This window comes from Monodon monoceros, unplaced genomic scaffold, assembly GCF_005190385.1.
Source record: "Monodon monoceros isolate NGI ecotype Baffin Bay Population unplaced genomic scaffold, NGI_Narwhal_1 Super_Scaffold_9, whole genome shotgun sequence".
NCBI classification, from domain to species: Eukaryota; Metazoa; Chordata; class Mammalia; order Artiodactyla; family Monodontidae; genus Monodon; species Monodon monoceros.
In genome coordinates, this window is record NW_021703786.1 from 19507509 (window position 1) to 19527499 (window position 19991).

At 58.4% G+C, this 19991-nt stretch overlaps 1 protein-coding gene across 4 annotated transcripts; it reads right to left on the bottom strand.

The window, feature by feature from the left end:
• Positions 1 to 78: 78 nt before the first annotated feature.
• Positions 79 to 17007, bottom strand: UBTF (upstream binding transcription factor). Of its 4 annotated transcripts, none has more exons than XM_029212003.1 (21): positions 16075 to 17007; positions 12970 to 13094; positions 11292 to 11467; positions 10669 to 10752; positions 10416 to 10571; positions 7964 to 8028; positions 7565 to 7685; positions 7072 to 7182; positions 6597 to 6730; positions 6301 to 6442; positions 5965 to 6006; positions 5720 to 5833; positions 5463 to 5618; positions 4959 to 5093; positions 4554 to 4664; positions 4059 to 4147; positions 3766 to 3955; positions 2924 to 2971; positions 2745 to 2816; positions 2504 to 2647; positions 79 to 2418 (listed from the first exon to the last, which is right to left on the bottom strand). In XM_029212003.1, exons 2-21 carry the CDS (start codon positions 13025 to 13027, stop codon positions 2293 to 2295), a joined length of 2274 nt encoding a protein of 757 aa, XP_029067836.1. In that variant the 5' UTR covers positions 13028 to 13094; positions 16075 to 17007; the 3' UTR covers positions 79 to 2292. The 4 variants fall into 4 exon arrangements, with proteins under 4 accessions (XP_029067836.1, XP_029067838.1, XP_029067835.1 ...); XM_029212002.1 differs by lacking the exon at positions 16075 to 17007 and adding an exon at positions 14257 to 14484 and having other exon boundaries at positions 84 to 2418; XM_029212004.1 differs by lacking the exon at positions 16075 to 17007 and adding an exon at positions 15615 to 15807 and having other exon boundaries at positions 1651 to 2418.
• Positions 17008 to 19991: the final 2984 nt, after the last annotated feature.

The following is a 19991-nucleotide window of genomic DNA, read 5'->3' on the forward strand; positions in this document are numbered from 1 at the left end:
AGGGTCTTTCCACATTGAGACTGTCCGGTCGCCCCTGTCTCTACTCGCCCTTCATTGAGTCCAGTGATCAGACAGCAGTCAAATGTTTGTTTTTTACTTTATTGTACAAAAAAAGGGAAAACAAAACTTCCACAGTTGGCCTTCAGCTTAGGCAGACACCTCTAAGCCATTCCCTCCCACCTCCCATGATGCAAATTCAAGTTGCAGTTGTTGAAACCTACAAAAACACTTCTTAAATATTAGAAAAAAACCGGAAGGTGGGGTGGGAGTGAGGGTCCTCCCACCCCAGCCGTCCCATCCCAGTGCCAAAATGCACCGAGTCACCTCTCACAGCACTAACTCCCCCCCCCCACAGCCCTGTTCGTACTGTAAGAATTTTTCAAATTTTAAAACAGGAAAAAAAAAAAGTGCCCCATTCAAAGTTGTTTTTAAATGAAAACACATTCCGCTAAAACACAACAGCGCAGGGGCACTCAGGGTAATGGGGTTCTTTGCAGGGGCTCTTGGGAAGAAATAGAACCTTACCCTGTACCTAATTCCAGGATCCGGACAAATGGGAGTAGGAGTGGGGAGTGTCCCTCCCTAGCCACCCCCTCCCCCCCCACAGCACCATGGGTAAGGCAAAGCAGATGGTCTGCCTTCCTCTGGGAAGGGGACCTACCTTTCCCATCCCACCTCCTAGGTAGAGTTCCCATTCTTCCCCATCCCTTGGCTTCCATTCGGAGGGGAAGGTGGAAATGCACAAAGCCCCAATTAAATAGGTCACTGATGTGATTGTTTTTTTTAGAAAAGAGAGAAGCCAAAATTTAATAAAAATCAAACCAACAAAAATTAAACCCACAGAGGCAAGGTGGCTTGGCTTACGAAGAATCTAGGAATCAGGGTACCAAAATGAGGGGGATGGCTGGGAAGGTTTAGGAGGACAGCTTGCAAAAGCAGCTTTTGCAGACCTCTTCCCAAAGCTGTGGATTTGGGGAGGTGGGGCGGGGAAGGGAACACACCTGAGAAATCAAAGGAAACAGGCGTGGGGTAGCTGGAGGATATGCGGGGGGAAAGACAGGAGGGATGTGTAAGTTAAGAGCTTCCAACACATTTCTTGAAGGCCAGGTTCAGGGCCCAGGGTGGCTGGGTGACCCCTCAGATGAGCGGCAGGGGCCTTTCCCACCAAATCAAAGCTTTAAGCTTCACCTGGTCCGTTCCCCCTCCCCACAGTCCTGCTGGGTACTGGAGACTAGCAGTAGCTCCAATGACCCTGACAGAGGGAAACCAGTATAGGAAACATCAGAGTGGCTTCAGTACACCCCCCAAATTGAATTAGAGATCAAGCAAAGCAGAAGATATGGAGAAAGGGGCCACCGCGGCCTATCCCCACCAGGATCAATGTCTCCCTGGCCCTCACCAACCCTTTTACCAGTTTCACACACTGAGGTGGGCGCCCCCTTCTCTCTTACACGCACAAATGCACATGTGCCTTTGCACACATCCACAGGTGCACCCATGCTGTGTATAGGCCACACACGCACACGCACGCGCACACACACACGCGCACATACACTTTTCCATACGCATCAAGACCGTTTTAAAAAAGTCCCAAACCTACCCCCTAAACCCTCCCTCTCCCAGAAATGACAACAGAGACGGCAGCCGAGGTCGGTAGGAAACGTCTCGTTGACAGCTCAGAGCTTAAAAAAAAAAAATATATACACATATATAAAAAACACTTCTGCCCCCTCCCCGCCGCGAGTGGGTCCAGGCAGCTCCTTCCCGCAGGGGGCAGGAGAGGGCCATGGGGCAGTGCCTATTTTCCCATAGGCGCCCGCCCTCCTCTCCCATGTTCCCTGCCTCCAGTTCCAACGTAGGGGTCCAGGCTGCAAGCCCCTCTGGAAAGAAAGGGGTCTTCCCCAAGCTTCCACCCTCCCTTGGGTTGGGCTGCAGGTGTAGGGGGCCTCACTGAACTCTTTGGGACCCACCCCCCCCATCCCACTCCCAGGTCCATTGTCCATGCCGGAACCGCAAGTGCAGACGGGGGTGGGCTGGGCCGGTCCAGTGGTGGCTCAGTCTGATGGTTGTGCTCCCTGGAGGGCCCCCCAGGGCTGATGTCTCTGAGGCCGAAGAGTTCTGGCCTGGGCGCCTCCAGTGCCTCCCCCCACCGTATTTTGTTTTTTTTTTTTAAAAAAAAAAAAAAAAAAAAGGAAAGAAAGAAAGTGGGGGAGGCCAAGGGGCAGGGGACAGAACATGGGGGAGAAACAAAGGTGGTCAGTCGGGGAGGGGAGCCCCGGGTGGGGCTGAGCCTCAGTTGGAGTCAGAGTCCGAGGAGTCCCCCGAGGAGGAGGAGCTGGAGCTGCTGCCCTCGGACTCGTTGTCCTCATCCTCGTCGTCGTCCTCGTCGTCGTCCTCATCGTCATCATCCTCCTCATTCTGCGAGGCAAGGAGTGTGCAGTCACCAGGTGGCCGTCCTGGCGGGACCCCACTCTCCCCTCCCACCGGGCCCCGTCCATCCCACCTCATCCCCCTCCTCGCTCTCATCCTCGCTGCTGGATTCGGAAGAGTCCCCCCCGTCCTCAGAGGAGTCCCCGTTCTCATCATCCTCCTCGTCCTCGTCCTCCTCCTCCTCCTCTTCATCCTCTTCATCGTCATCCTCAGACTCCTGGGAGAGACGGAAGCGCATCAGTGGTCCCTGCCACACCACTCCAGGCCCCGCGGACCCCCCGCTCCCGGTCCCCCTTCTGAGAGGGGCTCCTTACCGACTTAGACTGCAGGGCCGTCCGGCTGGACTTGGGGTTCGGGCCTCGCAGCTTGGTCATGCTCTTACGTTTCTGTAGGAGAGGATGGGGACGTGGGCAAAGGGAGCAGCCGTGAGTTCCAAACATCCTCCCGCCCAACTTCCCTCCTTATCCCAACACCAGCCCGCTCCTAGACTCACATTCGAGATGTACTCTTTATATGCTGCACGGTCCTGGGGAGACAGACTCTGGGGGAGACAGAGAAGAGGGGAGGGTTGAAACACGACCCAAACCACTGCTGACTGAGCATGCTGGCCAAGTGCCAGGCAGTGGGCTGAGCACTGCCCGCCATCCCACCTTCGCCCGTCCCAGTCTCCCCGTACCTTGGGTCTCTGCAGAGAACCCCAGGGACCTGAGAACACAGCTCAGTGTTTCTGCTTAAGATGCCCTGAAGCCTTTTCTAAGCTACCCTGTCCTAGGACTGTTGGTTTTCATGTCTGTCCTGTTACTCTACCCAAATGGAGGCTCCAGATTCAGGGTCTTCCTCAACTCAGAGAAGCCCCATACGATGACTTCCATAGCCTGGCTGCAACACTCCTCCCCAGAAGCCAAGTCCAGAGCCACTGCCAACGCAGTGGGGCTCACCAAACTTCTGAAACACTTAAACCCTGCTAATTCCCTGGGTTCTTGGCCAACCTGCCTGGGTGGCCGGGGAGGACATCAGTGACTCTCCCCGCTTTACAGATCTGACTGCTCAAGCAAGGCACAGAAAGGAAGCTCAGAGGCTAGGGGCTGAGCCAGAGTCTAGGAGAGGTCCCCTGGTCCCAGCTGCAGGGAGGAAAAGGCAGTCTGATTTGGATTTTCCCACTCACTAGCTGTGTGACCTTGGCTAAGTTACTTAACCTCTATGAGCCTTGGTTTCCTTATCTTTGACAGTAATCATTACCCTGAAGGACTGCTGGGACACTGAATGAAATCATGAATGCAGACCAGCCACCACGATGCTTCCGTCTTCCTTCCTAGGGTCCCCCGGCCCTCTCACCTTGACCCAGAGGTCCAGGTGCACTTTGTACTGCTTCTGCTGCTCCTCGGCCTGCTTTTTGTAGTGCTCCTTCTGGCTCTGGGAGATGCGCTGCCAGCGGCTGCCAATCTCCACCATGCGCTCCTTCAGTGGCAGGTGGTTCAGCTGCCCGTTGGACAGAAGCTCCTGGGAGAACTTCTGGTAACCGTTCCTGGGAGGCGGGGGTGTTGCAGGGAAGGTCAGGAGACCAACCAAGCAGCCGTCCTGCCCTGACCCTCCCCATCCCTAGGGTGAACTCCAGTCCCCAGACTCACATGGGAGGCTTCTTGGGTTCTCCCTGGAACTTCATCTTCTTGGATGAGTTTGCAGCAGCCGGGGGTGCCCGCCTCTCACTCAGCTCTCTCTATGGGGACACCCGGAAAGGTCACACTCATCCTCCCACCTGCCCCATGCCATCTGACTCTCCTTTTATGTACCAGGAAGGAGGAGAAACTGAGGCACAGCCAAGGAGCAACTTCCTAACAGCTCACACCTGTGTCAGACAGGCACTGCCGTCTAAAAGTGCTTTCATAATTGCACTCACACGACTAGTATCACTGCCCTCGTTTTAGTGATGCATCACTGAGGCTCCCAGAAGGAAGTTAAGAGACTTACTTAGGGTCACACAACCCAAGCTGGGACTTCTGGCTCCAAGTCCCACGCAGTGAGGAAAGCCGCCCACCCAGGAGGGTGCTCCTGAGTTTTAAGTGGAGAGAGGTGGCCCCAGCTCCATCCTGCCCCACCGCGCTAACCAGAAGCCCTCTTTCTACCTCATATCGCTTTTGGTCTTCGGCCGCCTTCTTAATCCACATTAGTTTCTCCTTCTTTTCCATGTTGTTCCAAGTCATCTCCATGGCTTTCAAGGCCTTCTCCCGGTCGTTCTGGGGACAGACAGGGGTGTCAGCTGTGGGAAGGGTCACCTAGGGCTGGAGCGGGTCTGCATGGGCGGTGGCAGAACAACCCCTTTCCTATGAAATTAATAATAAAGCAACTACTTATCCAGAAAAAAAAGAGAAAGAAAAAGAAAACGGGAAAAGAAAACAGAAAAGCAACAACAACAACCACACACACACACACACACACACACACACACACACACACACACACCAAAAGAAAGAAAAAGAAAAGAGAGAAAAGAAAAAACCCCGAACAACCCCTTTCCCACTGCCTGCCACCTTGAAGCGGGCCAGGTAGTCGCCGATGACGCTCTGTTGCCAGATCTCCTCAGCTCTTTTGGGCGACTCTGGCAGCTTGCCCGGCTTCCTCTCCGACTGGGCCTTCAGTGCGGCCTCCCGGGCCTTGTACTTGGCCTGCGGAGGGGCGGCAGAGGCGTCAGCCTTCCGGCCACCCCCAGGGGGCGCACGTGGCTCGTCCAGCAGTTGAAGGCTCTCCCGGCCGCCGGCAAGGGTGGGGTGAGCAGAGGCGTGGGCCGGTGCAGATGTCTCCGGCCAGGGGCACAAGCCGCCCAGCGGCCCTGCTCCCCAGGGAGCTCACAGCCCACAGCTGACAGCTTCCCGCCTTCCGGCTTGCTGGGTTCCCAGCCCCACCATCTGCGCCCAGGCACCCTTGCGGCTCACACCCCACACACACCTGGGGCAGGGTGAGGAAGTACAGCTAGCCCCCAGGGGAGAAGCAGCCCAGACTCTGCCCGGCAGCCCCTCCGGTCTTGCAAGCCTGACCTTTTTCTTCTCTGACAGGTCGTTCCACATGCGGGCCAGCAGGCGGGTCAGCTCGCTCTCTGAAAGCTCAGGCCGCTCTTCCTGCAGCTGCCGCCGCTTTTCTTCCGAGAAGATGAACATGGCTGACACGGGCCTCTTGGGCTTCTCCGAGCCACCCTTGTAGATGTGCAAAGAGGGTCGGGGTCCACGGGGTGCTCACGGGGAGCCCCGCCCCCCCCCCCTCCCCCAGGACCTGCTTGGTCGTGCCCCCTGCCCACCTTGCCCCCTTCCTGGGAGGGTTTCTTGGAGGCTGGGCTGGTGGCTTGCTTCTTGTTGATGTTTAACATCTTCTCCTCCCCCAGGACCCGCTGCTGCTCCTCCTCAGGCAGGCTCTGCTTGGGGAGAAGGGGCGCCACGGGGCTGAATGTCTGGTCCCCAGGCTGCTTCCTGGTTGTCTTAAGGGCGCTGCTCACCAATTCCCCGGCCTCTCTCTGCCCGCTGCCCTCCCGAAAGGAACACTCACCTCTAGAAAACGGAGCAGTTCCACCTCATAATCTTTCTTTTTCTGGGGAAGGAAAGGGAGTCAGGGTCAGTACGGGGGCAGCCTCACGGGAGACCCTCCCATGCTCAGGGGACAAACAGTAGCCCTCAGCAGACCTTCCAGAGCCTGGACAGGGCCTAGTCTCCCTCCATAGATGGCAGGCGCGAGGCCCAAGAATCTGCCTGGATCAGCCCAGATGCTAAACCTAGCACAACACCATGTCTGAAGCAGGTGCCCAGGAGTCAGACCTCATGCTTCAAACCCCCAAGGCTCTCCAGGAGTCCTCCCTCTCCAGGGCTGGCTCCTGCCACAGCTCACCTGGTCGCACTTCTTGTGGTAGGCATCCTTCTCCTTCTGGGAGAGCAGCTTCCACTGCTGGCTGCACAGCACCATGCGCTCTGTACTGGGCACGTCCTTCATGTTGGCCATCAGCTCTGCGCAGTACAGGGAGTAGCTGTTCCTGTCACAACCGGCAGCAAGGGAGGAACGGCCCTGTGAGCGACCTGGGAGGCCCAGGGCGGCAGCCCCCTCACTTCCAGAGCCTGGGCTGAGGCCCTTCCCCAACCCGGCTCCCTAGCTGCCCACTCGCCCACCCGCCCCAGGGCAGCGCTCACGGAGGTGGCTTGGTGGGTCGCCCGTCAAACTTGTCCTTGAGCTGGCGTTCGGCCTTGGTGAGGGTGGACTTGGTGATGCCCTCCTCACTGATGTTGAGCTCGGGGTGTTTCTGGATATAGTCTCGCATAATCTCCTGCAGAGTGAGGTGGGGGGGATGGAGGGCAACGGGGTGTGGGGTTAGCTGGGGCCGGGGGGGTGGGGGAGAGCCGCTGGGAAGGGGAGGCAGGGAGCAAAGCTGGGGGGTGGCCGCGTGTCTGCTGTGTCACACGAGACGTGGTGCCCTGCCCTGCCCTAGCCTGAGATCTCATGGGGGGGCGGGGCGGGGAAGGTAGGGGCAGAGGTGAGGGGCCCGAAGGCCCCTCCCTCAGCGGTAGGACGGGGAGAGACTGCCTGCCGCAGAGTGCGGAGGCCGCAGAGTCAGAGGGCAGAGGCTCGTGAAGAGCCGGGCGGGGAGGAGCGCAGCGGAAGCCTAACCTCGTACTCCTTCCGCTGCTCCAGGGCCTTATGAATCCATTTCAGCCTCTTTTTGTCCGAGAGCTGAGACCACTGCTTCCCCAGGGAGTCCTTCACCTCCTTCGTAGTGGCCTGCAAACCAAAAGCCGTCAGACACACACAGGCAGCCAGGGGCAAGGGGGGAGGGGCAGGGGAGGGGGACACAGAGGCCCCCGCCCCCTCAGGCCACAGGAGGTCACGAGAGTGTCCCCCACAGGCCAGGAGGGGAAGGCAGAGAGGCGGCGGGGGTGGGGTGGGGTGGGGCGGGGGGTCCCGCCTGGGTGCAAGGGGACAGGCTCACACACGCACACATGCACACACTCGCACGCCAGCTGGCCCAGGCCCTGTCCATGCAGCCCACCCCTGGGGAGGGGCCTCCTCTCCTGCTCCCCTGCACCGTGCCCGGCCGATCTGGCGCGGCTCCCCCTTGCCACTACCGTGCGCCCTCCCTGCCACCCCTTGGCCGGACACTCACGTCTGGCCGCACTTTGAGGTACACCTTCTTCTCGTGGGTGTACCACAGCTGCTGGGGGGTTTTGGGCTTCTCAGGGATGTCCGACTTCTTGGCATTCTGGATTAGGTCTGGGTGATCCTCCCTAGCCAGGTCACGGGGAGCAACAGTCAATGGGGGGAGGGGGATCCTGCCAGGGCAGACCCAAGCTAGCTGCCCCACCCACCAAGGCTCCTTGGCCTATCAGCTGGGGCCTAGCGGGACAGCGGGTGCCTGCAGGTCCCTGCCCTTGAGCCTTAAGCCACTAGGGTCTACAGGTGACCCATCCACCTCCCGTGCCTCAAGTGCCAGGCTCTGGTCATTGCTACCCTCTCCTGCCGCACCCAGCGCCCTGTGGCCCTCCTCTGGGCTCCACTGCCTTACCTGAATCGGGCGAGGTTTCGCTCAAACTCCTGTTTCTCCCTCTGGAAGTCCTGAATATATTTCATCTGGGGGGAGGAGGTGACGGGGTCATCCACAACCCAAGGCCTGAGCTACAAAACCCACTAAGTCCTCCTTGCTAGCTCTTCTGCCTCCCAGTTGGTGATGTATACAGAGGATGTCGTGAGCAGGAAAGGGATGGCGGCCTGCCTTCCAGCGGGCTGAGGATGGGGAACTCTACCGTAGCCCAGACAGCGGGAGCTACAGGGGTCTCCCAGAACACATCCTACATCCTGTCCCCTCCCTTTAAGAAAGGGAAAGAATCCCAGGAAAGGGACATGGCATTATCCAGTCACACAGTAAGCAGCGACAGGGCTGGGACTCCCCGCAACACTACCCCTCTGCCTTTCCCCAACGCCAGGACACTCCCAGGGAGAGTCAGGAGATGTAGGTCTCGCTCCTGTCGCGCTCTCCTCCCGTGTCCCTGGCAGCTGATACTAATCCACCCCCTCAGAGGCGGCCCACAGGGCAAGTGGCAGGCTGAGTCCTGCTCCAAAGGGAGATCGCACTGAAGGGAACCCAGAGTGAATTCCTGTTATCTGGATTTTTCCCCCCATCTGCTACCTTTGGGTCCCTGGCTGTCCTTGGCGATCCTGACACCATCCCCACCCCCACCCCCTTCCTCAGTCATTGCCACCTTCCCTGCCTCTGATCCCTTCTTCCAGGCTCCTGGCTCTTTGGCTCCTTGAGCCCTCCCTCCCCCAGCCCCATCATTCTCCTTTGCTGTTTGGCTTCCCTTCCTTCGCCTGCACCGGCTTCTATCAGCCTGGTCCTCCCTTCCCACCATCCCACCTCCAGCCCGGTATCCTTCCTGCCTCTCCACACCCCTCACTCTGACTTCCTTTCCAGCCTGTCTCTTTCCCTTCCTCATCTACATCCTGTCCTGGCTCCCACTCAATGTCCATCTTTCCTTTATCCCTCTTCTTCCCAGATTCACAAATGAGTTCGCACTGGAGGAGGCCAGGGTCTCAAACTCACTGAGCGCAACCCCTGCCTCTCATCAGGCTCAAGAAGCGAGGTAGCTCCACTTCCCTCCGAGGGTCCCGCAGAAAACCGGGAGCAGAACCCAGCCTGCTCAGCCCCAGTCGCAGCCCTCCTCACACAAGACAGCAGCTTTTACAGCCGGAACGCACCACCCAGATCAGGCTCCCTCTCCACACCTCAGATCAAGATCAGGCCCGAAGGACTGAAGTAACTTACCGAAGGGCACATACACAGCGATTCAGCGGTAGCCAGGAGAACAGGCTCAAGACCTGTGTCCCCTGGGCCGGCACTCTGTCCACTCCACGGAGTTTCTTCTATCCCTCCCTGAACCTGAGACCCTCTGCCTCTCCCTCCCACCCCGCGGAAATGTCTCGGTGTTATGTGTACAGTCAGTTCTGTGACGGCCCCATCATGGGGGTCAAGAATGGCTCCAGCGATTCATACTCCGGCTTGGCTCAAGCGGTAGTTGCAGACAGCCGGATCTACCCAGCCAAGCTAGCTCCTTTTCTGGGTACAGAACCAGGCCACGTGAGCCCAAAGCCAGGGTGTGCAGACCAGGAAGAGGGCTACTCCCAGCGCTGGTGCCCTCCCGAAAGCTGGCTGCCTGCAACTCTGTGTCCTCTCCCAGCAAATAAATGTGCCCTCTTGTCTCTCCTGCTGCCCCTTGCCAACATCTCTCCCTGGCTCCATCTTACCATGTAGCATCTCCTCTGTGTCTGGGTCTCTCTCCCCACCCCACCTCACTCGTGTCCCAGCTGCAGTGCTTTGCTATCTCTGCAAGGTACCGCATGATCTCACTGTGCTGTGTCCACCCCTGCCTGGGAGGCTGGGCAGCCCCTGCCCAAGGTTAACGGGCTTGAGGGTCTGGGAGAGCGTGAGGCCACGAGGGACAATGTGTGCAAGGGGAAGCTTGCCCATGTAACCTGTGGACGTGGCAGTGGGAAAAGCACTAGGCAGGGAACCTGAACACTAAACTGGAGTCCTGGGACACGATACCCTCCTGCACCCCCGTTCATTGCCCACAAAATCAGGATAACCCAGTCTCCCGGCGTTACCTCTACAAGCATCAAACGAGACCACGTGGGGAAAGAGCAGAAGTGAACAGCTCTGCAGGCCTAACAGTGAGGACGTGTGTGTGAAAGAACACTACGGGTTTTGCCTGCCTCCGTCAGGGTTACACCTGCAGCAGTGCCCACGCCGGACAGTGTGTGGGCCTGGGAGAGGGTGATCAGGTGTGGCTGCCCAAGGCCCTACCCTGCTCAGCTGACCCACCCACGCCCCTGATGCCAGGTCCCTTGGTCTAAGTCCTCACCACCCCCGACAGATGACCTACACCATACCAGCTACTCCCAGCCTTTTCCCTCCCCGCACCTTGGTCCCCCTCCCCCCACCTTGGTCCCCCTCCCCCCACCTTCTTCTTCTCTGGCAACTCTTTGTATTTCTTGGACAGAATCTTGGTCAGGTCCAGGTTGCTCATCTCGGGGTGGAGTTTTGCGTACTTGGCCCGCTTCTCCATGAAAAAGCGGAAATAAGGGGTCAGGGGCTTCTTTGGGAAGTCCGGGTGTTTCTGGAAGGAGGGACAAGGACATGGTCAAGGTGAGACACCGGCCGTTCTTTGGACTTTGCCCCTCCAAACCTTTGTGCTCCTTCTCCTGGAAACTCACCTTGAGTTTTTTGCCTTTGTAAGGGTTTTTAACATGTTCCTGAGCATCGAGGATCAATTCTGTCAACGTACGGAACTTCCTCACCTGGAGGAAGAAGGGAGGTGAGTGGAAGGGGAAGTTCCGAAGAGGGGGACACCACCCAGGAACGAAGCCTTGTTCCCCAACAGGCCTTCTTTACTTTCCACTAGACTGAAGTTATCAAAGGAGGAGGGCAGGGGCCGACAGTGACACAACTCAGGCAGCCCTGACACCCAGGCAGACACCCTGCAGAGGCCCAGGCAGTCAGTACACAGCACAGGACAGCAACAAGGCGACCGCCTGACCTCGAAATGGTTGTTCATGTCAGCACCTCATTCAAACAGCTCAGGCAACAGACGCTCTAAGACGGTAAGTATTCAAGGCCACACAGCTAGAAAGTGGCAGAACTGAGAAGTCTTGGCCAGTGCTGTCAACCGTGCCACCTCCCGAAATGCACAAGGGCGACCACAAGAGCACCTCGCCTAGTCTCTTTCCTTCCTGTTTATAGACTTCTGTTCCATCTCCTCCACCAGGAAGGTTGAGGCAAGGGTAAGTGTAGATGTGTGTTCGAATGTGTCAGGAAGCATGTGGGGGGGATCCGTTACCTCGTTAGAAATCTCCACCCATTTGAGCTTGCACATGTCTCCAGAAAAGTCTTTAAATGCTACTTTTTCCCAGTCCATATGTGACTCGGTGGTTTTGAACTTGGAGCTGTCATTGGATGGAAGGTTGTTCTTCATGCATTCCAGCAAAGTAAGCATGTCTTCCTGGGACCAGCGGTCTGGGGAAGGGTAAGAAAAGCCATCACGCCTAGCTCATGCCAGCCCCCATCTGCTCCCTGGTCCTTAAGCACTCAACCCTTCCTTCCCAGAGCATCCCAGACCCTGATTATTTCCCATCTGAAGGCATACACAAGACATGGCCTGGCCTTAAGGAAAAGCCATGGCCATACGGATTAGAGTGGGGACTCCAGTCCAGACAGCATCAGGCCTAGAAACCCAGACGTGGACTCAAGTCTGGCTAACTTCAAAGCTATTATCATTTCTAACATGCCAGCCTGACATGGGTTACAGTTTACTGTAGCGAAGTGGGGGGAAAGGACGCTACAGTGATTTGGGACACTGCTGGAGAACAGCTAGCTTATCGGAGAAGGAAGGGAAGGAGGGAGGCAACACATCTAAACGTGAAGCTAAATTCAATCCAAGTTCTAGGTGGCTACCCTAAATGTGCAGACTGAGGAAGGGGTGTGGGCAGTAAGGAGAACCCATGCTGTTGTTTCTCTCCAGCACAGCTAGAAACTAGCATTAGAGGCATGAGTATTCCACCATCCTACTCCTCCTCTCAAAGAGAACCAAAGGAGAATTTGGGGTAAATAAAACAATGGTAGAACCATATAGGGCAGCTGTGAGGCAAGGCAGGCAGGTGGGCAAACGCTCCCAGGGCCCTGCTCCAGGGAGACACCACCCCTCTGCTCCCTCCCCTAGAATTCTGAGTTGTCTTCTCAGCCCAACTCCCCATGCAGGCAAAAAACGGAGTCTGGACCAGCTATTTCCAGCCACTGAAAGGTAGCTCCAGTGAGGCCTCTCTGGAGGGTGGCTACCCTGGAAAGTGAGCTGGGAGGACAGCTATCCAAGGCTAGGAGTCAAAAGGGCTCTTGTATTTACATCTGGTAACCTGGGCCAGGGTTTCCACAGATGGGTCACATGAACCCATAATCCTCTCTCTTCTCAATGTCCGACAGGCATTGACAGATGCTCAGATTCATCCTACCCCCTGCCACCCTACACACTGGATCCCCACTGGGTGGGGTAGGGTGTAGTTATTTATCTTTGAGGCCTCAAGCCATCAAAACACCCTTTCTCTCCAACCTGCCTCACCAAAAACTGTCCTCTTAATAACAATAAAGAACCTGAAAAGCCTCCCCAATCCCTCTCATCTCCCCCTTCCTCCACATTCCTCATCTTCCCTCCCGTTCCAGGACACTGTTGGGGACACACTAGAGCTGACTGGGAACCCCAGAAGGAAGACTTGCATATGCTTCCTTCTCCCCCTCTGACGTGGGGGTAATGGAGTGTGAAAAATACAGTTTATAGGTTCAAGGCCAAATAATTTGGGTTTAGCCAAACCCCCAGTGTAAGGGATGTTTGACACTCAAGCCGCTCCCTTCCATATCATTTCAGAGAATGCAGACTGGAGAAAACCTTTAGAAGGGGAGTGGGCCTTGCAGACCTACGTGAGAAAAGAGGATTTAAGTTAAAGAGGCCTGAGGGTCGGGGCTCCTACCTTGGCCTTTGGGGGCGGCCATTTCCAGGTCTGTGGGGCAGTCGGCTTCTCCGTTCATTCTCCAGCCGTCCAGCCACCTCCTCGGTCGTGCTGGCCAGGCAAGCCGGGGTCAAAGCCACCTCACCCTTTAGAAGAGACACCAGTCCCCATTCAGGCGGGCTGAGAGGTGCGGGACTGTCTATCCCTCCCTCCCCCAAAGGGGAGGGGGACATAAGCCCACACTCTCAGAGAAACCCAGCCAAGACTCTAGGAGGCTTAATGAGTTGGTGGGGGTGGGAGTGCGCTCCTCCTCTACCTCCTAACCACACAGCCCCCCGCCCCACAGCTCCTACAGCCCCGCTCCTCGGCGTGCGCCCTCCCCTGCCCACGCGAGAGACTGCTCCCAGCTCCCGCGTGCAGCTATAGCACCCGCCCTCCGCCCTCCTTCCCCCACCCCGGCCAAAAAAAAAAAAAAACAAAAAACTCCTCCTCTCCTGTGCGCCCCGCCCCGGGGAGGCCCCAGGCTGGAGGGCGGGGGAGGAGGAAGGGCGGGTAAAGGGCGCGCGCGGCCGCGGAAGCGGGCACGCGCTGTAGTCTCCTCCTCCCGCTCCCCCCCGGCCGGTTCCCCCCGCCTCCGCAACCCGGCGGGGACCCGGACGCAGCGCAGCCGCCGCCGGCCCCGGAGCGCAGCGGCCGCATCGCCCCCGGGGACCGGATCCGGATTCCCGCCGCCCTCCCCCTCGGGCTCCCGACGCCGTCCCCGCCCGCCTGGGCGGGCGAGCAGCCGGAGAGAAGCGGCCTGGCCTGCCCCCGCCCCCGAGCCACCCACCCCGGCCAGAGGCGCCGCCACCGCCCAGCCACCCCGACGCTCACGGAGGAGCCCGGCGCAGAGGCGCGACCACGGCGGGAACCGCCGCCTCCTCCCCCGAGCCTGCGGCCCAGCCCCGCCGGCGCCCCCGCCCCGGCCTCCGGGGAGCCGAGCCAAGGAGAGGGCGGGAGGACGGCGGCCGGGAGGCGGGGGAGCAGCGCTCACCGGCCCCGCCGCCCCCTCCGGCGGCCGGAGAGAACTGCGCCTGCCGGCTCGGAGAAGCGCGGGCTCCTCCGCCTGCGACCGGGTCTCGGCTCGGGCCTCGCTTCCTGCCCTCCCCTCCCCCGGTTCTCGGCGTCCTCTCCAGTGCCCTGGTCCTCTCTCGCCCAGTCCCCTGCCCGGAAGTCGCCCGGGTCTCCTCCGGGTGTCCACCGCACCCACGGCTCGCTCCCCGCCGCCCGGCCCCGACCCCGGCGCGCGTCCTCAGCCGCCTCGGTTACCCGGCGCAGCGCGGCCTCCGGGCTTCCCGCTCCGGCGGCTCCCTCCCCGGCTCTGAGCGGCGGCGCCCTCCCCCGCTCGACCGGGCACAGTCGCAGCTCCCTCCCGCGGCGGCAGCGGCTCCTCCTCCGGGCGCGGCGGCGGCGGCGGCGCTGGGGCGGCGGCTGCTGCTGCTGCTGTGGCGGCGGCGGCTGTGGCTGCTGCCTGCTGCTCCTCGCGGCGAAAAGCACAAAGCACAGCGCCCTCCGCCTGCAGGCAGCCCGCCCGCCGCCCGCCCGCCGGCCCCGGCCTCAGCTCGCACACCCCCCGCCGCCGCCGCAACCTCCGCCGCCGGAGCGGGGAGGAGGAGGGAGAAAGGAGGAGGAGCGGGAGGGGGGGGGGCGGGAGAAGCGGGGCAGCGAGCGCGTCCTTCCCCGTAGAGCGCTCACCGACCCCCGGGGAGCGAGCGCCAGCCCGCCCGCCTCGCCGGCTCCGCTCCCTCCCACAGCCTGCCCGGGCGGGCTCCGCGGGGGGCAGCTGGGAGGAGGGGCGGGAACTGGGGGGACCCGGGCGGCCGAGGCGGAGGGAAGGAAGGAGGGGAGGGGGGTGGTGGTGGTGGTGGTGGTGGTGGTAGTGGTGGTGGTGGTGGTGGTGGTGGTGGTAGTAGTGGCGGCGGCGGCGGCGGCGGCTGCCGCCGGGGAGGGGGGGGGGGGGGGGGGGGGGGGCGCAGCCCCCCGGGGGGCGGCGGGGCTCGGGTCGGTGGGGGGCGGGCGGGCGGGCGCCGAGAGCGACCTCGCCAGACCCGCGGGGGAAGTAGCAGGCTCGGCCGGCGCGGGAGGGCGGGCGCGAGGTGCGGCCGCAGAGAGGGTGCCCGGAGGGCCCCCAGGCGGTCGTGGAGGCTCAGGGGTCGGCTGCAGCTCTGCTCCGGAGCTCTCTCCCCAGTCTTTCCAGCTCAGATTCGGGCTTCCACTACAGCCCTCATACGCTCCCTTCGCCCGCCTCGCTGAGCGGGCGGTCCGCGCCCACCCTTACCCCCGGAGCGTAGCCACCGGCTCGGGGCGCACGCACGCCGATTGCGGCGCCAGGCTTCGGCGCCTGCCTCGCGGTCGTCTAGCTGCCGAGCAGCACACACACGAAACTTTCAAAAAAATTATCCCTACAAAATATTCTCTTTCCTAATTAAAAAAAAAAATCTCCTTTGCTCCTTAAACCCCGCAAAGGGCGAGGGGGCGACGGGCTCCGGCGGAGGAGCCTCTCTGGGAGCTGGTTCAATCCAGCCCGGCATGGCTCCCCAGGCCTGCCCGGGCGCATGGAGATCGGCGCCGCCGCCACTCTCAGCAACCCCTCTCCCCCGAAATCGGCGGCGCCGGGGCTCACTTACCGAGCGTGTGAATGGGAGCGCGGGCCAGGGGCACCTTAGGGGTGCGGCGGGCCGAAGAGCTGAGCCGCAACTCCGCCGCAGCCGACGCCGGGGCAGCAAGTCGCCAGACAAAGCCCGAGATGGCGAAGCGGAGCGACGGCTAATGGCGAGCCCCACGCGCCGCGCTCCGCCCGCCCCGCTCCGCCCGCCCGCCCGCCCGCCTCGGCGCAGCGCAGCGCCGCTCCGAGCGCTCGCCCGTCAGAGCCGCCTCGGCGCCGCCGCCGCCTCCCGGGCCACCCGGGCCTCGCCTGGCCCCTCCGCCTCCTCCGGGCGGCTTAGCCTCACCCCTTCCCTCCCACCGCGCTGGGGGCTGCACGAAAATAAAAAAAAAGAAAAGGAAAAATGCTTTTTTTTTTTTTTTCCTTTGGTAGGGCGGGCGTGTTGAGACTTTCGGATCTTTTTGCCCCCAGCTCGCACTCACCTGCGGAGCCGCCGGGAGGGCTGGGGGTGGGGGCGCGCGGGGCTGGAGCCGGCAAGCGCGGGTTGAAAGCTAGCCAAGCTCTGCAGCGCCCGACCCGGGCGTATACGCCGCCGCCAGTCCCCGCAGAGAAATCGTCCTCCTACCCCCGCCTCCATCGCTCTGCGTTTCTCTTCCAATCAGCCGATCGCTTGGCGGCTCCTCCATTCTCCGGCCAAGCCCGAAGCCTAGAGCGAGCTCCACTCCTCCATCTGCTCGCCCGGCTCCTCGCTCCCCTGCCGCGGCCGGCGAGACGACGTGGGGACGGAGGGGGATTTGCGAGGGAACCTGCGGCTTCCCGGTCCCATTGCTCCCTCCCCGCTACCTCCTGCCTCCTGCTTCTCTCCTGCGTCTTTCCAACTCTCCCCTGTCGCCACTGGTGTGTGTCTGAGTGTGTGCGCGCTTTTTTTTTTTTTTTATTGCTCTTTGCTTTTGCAACCCTGGAGCCAAGTGGGGGGGGATAGAAAGGGGGGGTGTTACCAAAAAGAAAAAAAAAGCAAGCAAGAAGCTCTTAGGTTTGTAACACATTGGAAAACCGGGGGAGTACCCCGCCTCGTCCGATATCGGAGCCCCGCGAGGGCCTTCCGGGTTTTAGAGCGAGCCTCACGCTATTCTCAATGCCCCTCACCTCCTTCGGGTTTAGGGTCCGAGGAGTCCGAGCAAATAATTCTCCCCCTGGGCCGTAGCAAGGGGGTGTCAGGGTGAGAGTTGGGGGCATTTCTCAAGAAGCAAAACCATCCCTCCCACCCCAGCTTCGGTAGCTGGGCCGGAGTCCGGGTTGAGAGCAAAAATCCTGGTTGGTTTAGGCGAAGAGGATTCCGGGGCAAAGTCGGAGCCGCGAGACCGCGCTTCGAGCATCTCCCCTTCGGTCTCTGCCGCCTGTCCCCTGCCTGCTCCCCGTTTAATTTTTTTTTTTTTTTTTTTTTTTTTTTGCCCCCTCGCCTTTAATCTAATTTCTTTCAACTCCACCTTTGTTGTTAACCGGCGTCACGCCCGGACTAGCCAATCCCCGCCACGCAATCAGCTTGTCAAAAAGGCTCGGCCAGCCCTGGGAAAACAGGCCGCGGGCACTGCCCCCCCAACCTTACCCCCCGCCCCCCGCACGGCGGCGGCGGCAGGGAGCCGCGAGGGGAGCCTTGCACCCCGGCATCGCCGCCCGAGCCGCAGCGGGGCAGCCTCCTCGTAGGTTTCCGCTCTCCACCATCCTGAGGGCCAGGGATTTTAGGCCCTGGGCGGGGATCGAAAGGCCTGGGCGGGACCACCATCTACCCTCCCATTGCCGTCGGCTGTGGTTGTCTGTCTCTGCCTCTCCTCCTCCGAGGAAGGTTCATCTGGACGCAGGAAGCCAGAAGACAGTCTGAAGAACGCCTGCTTCCAATCGGCGAGCCTACGGCTTGGGCCATCGCTCCGGGGGCAGAGCCATTGCTCCCGGGTCCCGGAATGCCATCTACCACACCAACACTGCTACGGCCCACGTCTCGACCAGCTGGATCACCGGCCCCTTTGGACTCTCCCCTGGCACACAGCCTTCTCCGTCCTCACACAACAGCCTCGCTGCTGCTGTAATTCCTCTTGTCTCCTGGGAGAAATGAGATTCCTTTCACAGGACTTCCATAGCCCACATCTGCCACGTTTCACAAACAAGGAGGAAAATCCTGTCAAGGTCTGGTGTGTCTGGATATTTCAGTGGGTAGGGCATGTAGGAGGGGCCGATTTACCTTGACGCTATTGAAGCTTACGCTTCAGGGCTCCTCATCGCAGGGCCTGTTGAAGGCCCTGTCCTTAATTTTGATTCATCATTTGGTATTATTTTTGAGTCTCCCCCTCCCCTCCAATTGTACAAGTTTTAGCCCCACAAACCCAGCTCTGCCCTTGGAACCTACAGAGTGCATTTTGTGTAGGACCAAGACATCTCACACTGCACTTCGAGCCTGCAGGGACTGACTTTCTTGTTTTGACTGGGAAACAGCAAAGGGTTTGGAGTCAGAAGTCCCAGCTTCCGAGCTTCTCGGCTTCCCAACCTTCTTAACAGTGTGAGTTTGATTGAATCTCTTAACCTCATCTGATCCCAGTTTCCTTGTCTGTAAAATTAAAATAGCAATCCTATGTTCTCTGCTTTCCTCGCCAGGGGCTGGAGGGTCGAGTGAGATGATATATGTAAAACTGTAAAATACTCCACAATGTCACTTGCGATGTTTACAATGAGACTTAGACCCCAAGAAAGTTCCAAGTCTTCCACACACAGATCTGGAGTCCAGGTGTCCTGGCTCCTGGCCCTGAACTTCTTGGCTGGGCCAAGGGGCCTTTCGGTAAAGGGCTTTGGAATAAAACAGGATGAACATGAATCATAAGAATGATAATAATAATTATTATTTTTAATTAATTTATTTTGGCTGCATTGGGTGTTCGTTGCTGTGCGTGGGGCTTTCTCTAGTTGCGGTGAGTGGGGGCTACTCTTCATTGGGTTGCGTGGGCTTCTCATTGCAGTGGCTTCTCTTGTTGCGTGCAGAGCACAGGCTCTAGGCGCGCGGGCTTCATTAGTTGTGGCATGCGGGCTCAGTAGTTGTGGCTCGCGGGCTCTAGAGCGCAGTCTCTGTAGTTGTGGCCCATGGGCTTAGTTGCTCCCCGCCATGTGGGATCTTCCCAGACCGGGGCACGAACCCGTGTCCCCTGCATTGGCAGGCGGATTCTTAACCACTGCACCACCAGGGAAGCCCAAGAATGATAATTATTGATTTTTCATTTCTTGGGCAGCAAAAACCATAGCTGGCACTTTTCCCACTTGGAAACCAATTGGCTTGTTTTACATCTATTGTGTCTCTGGTGAGGTCAGGAGTCTAGGACTTGGGCTATGAGGGAACCTACCCTTGGTCTTTTTTATATGCCGCCTCTCCCAATTCACTCCCCCCTCCCTCCCAGTTTTCTGCCCTGTGCCTTGAAGCAGAGCCTCAGCATTCCACAACCCCAGCCAGGCTGGTGACAAGGCATAATCCTAGTTACTCATTCTCCACTTGGCCCCAGCCTTTCCTTGGGTTGCCAGTATCCCAGCACTAGCTCATATAAAACCCTTACTGTGCCTGGAATGCATTAACCAAAGTGTGGCACTAATTCCTAGTGTACATGGAGTAATTTTAGATAGTGTACAGATGAATATATTGTTTTCAAAGTTATGTATTATATTGCGTATTTGGAAATGCATTTTTTTTTAAAATTTAAGATAGTGACATAAACCTGCTTCTTTTTTGGGGGGAGCTACTGTCCCTCATTTATTTTTTTTCTTTTTTATTGAGGTGTAACTTACAGATAATGAAGCGTACACATCTTAAGAGTACAGCTTGATGCATTTTTACCTATGTATACATAGTTTACATGTTACATATATGTATGTATATATATTCATGCATACATATACATACATGTATAATGCAACTACCACCCTGATCAAGATATTGAATATTTCTAGCATTGAGCAAGCTCACTCAAAGTCAATATTCCCCTCCAAATGTCACCAGTATTCGGAGCTATTGCCATAAGTTTTGCCTGTTTTTGGAGTTCATATGCATGGAATCATTCAGTCTGTATTCTTTTACATCTAACCTCTTTCACTCAACATTATGTCTAAGATTAATTTATGATGTTGCACGTAATACTGGTTCATGCCTTTTCATTGCTATGTAGTATTCCACTGTATAAATATACCACAATTTATTCTTTCTACTTCTAATGGGCATATGGGTTGTTTCCAGTTTTTGACTACTATGAATAAAACAGCTTCAAACCTTTTTGTGCCTATATTTTGGTGGATATATGCATTCATTCCTCCTGGGTGTATTTCTAGGAGTGGATTCCTATATCATAGGCTATAAATATATTGGACATTA

Excerpts from the sequence above, each read along its gene's own strand:
- UBTF (XM_029212003.1), bottom strand. The coding sequence starts at position 13,027 with ATGAACGGAGAAGCCGACTGCCCCACAGACCTGGAAATGGCCGCCCCC. Across the intron at positions 6,731-7,071 it reads AGCAGCGGAAGGAGTACGAG|GAGATTATGCGAGACTATAT; the intron begins GTTAGGCTTCCG and ends CTCACTCTGCAG. Across the intron at positions 5,094-5,462 it reads ACCTGTCAGAGAAGAAAAAG|GCCAAGTACAAGGCCCGGGA; the intron begins GTCAGGCTTGCA and ends GCCCCTCCGCAG.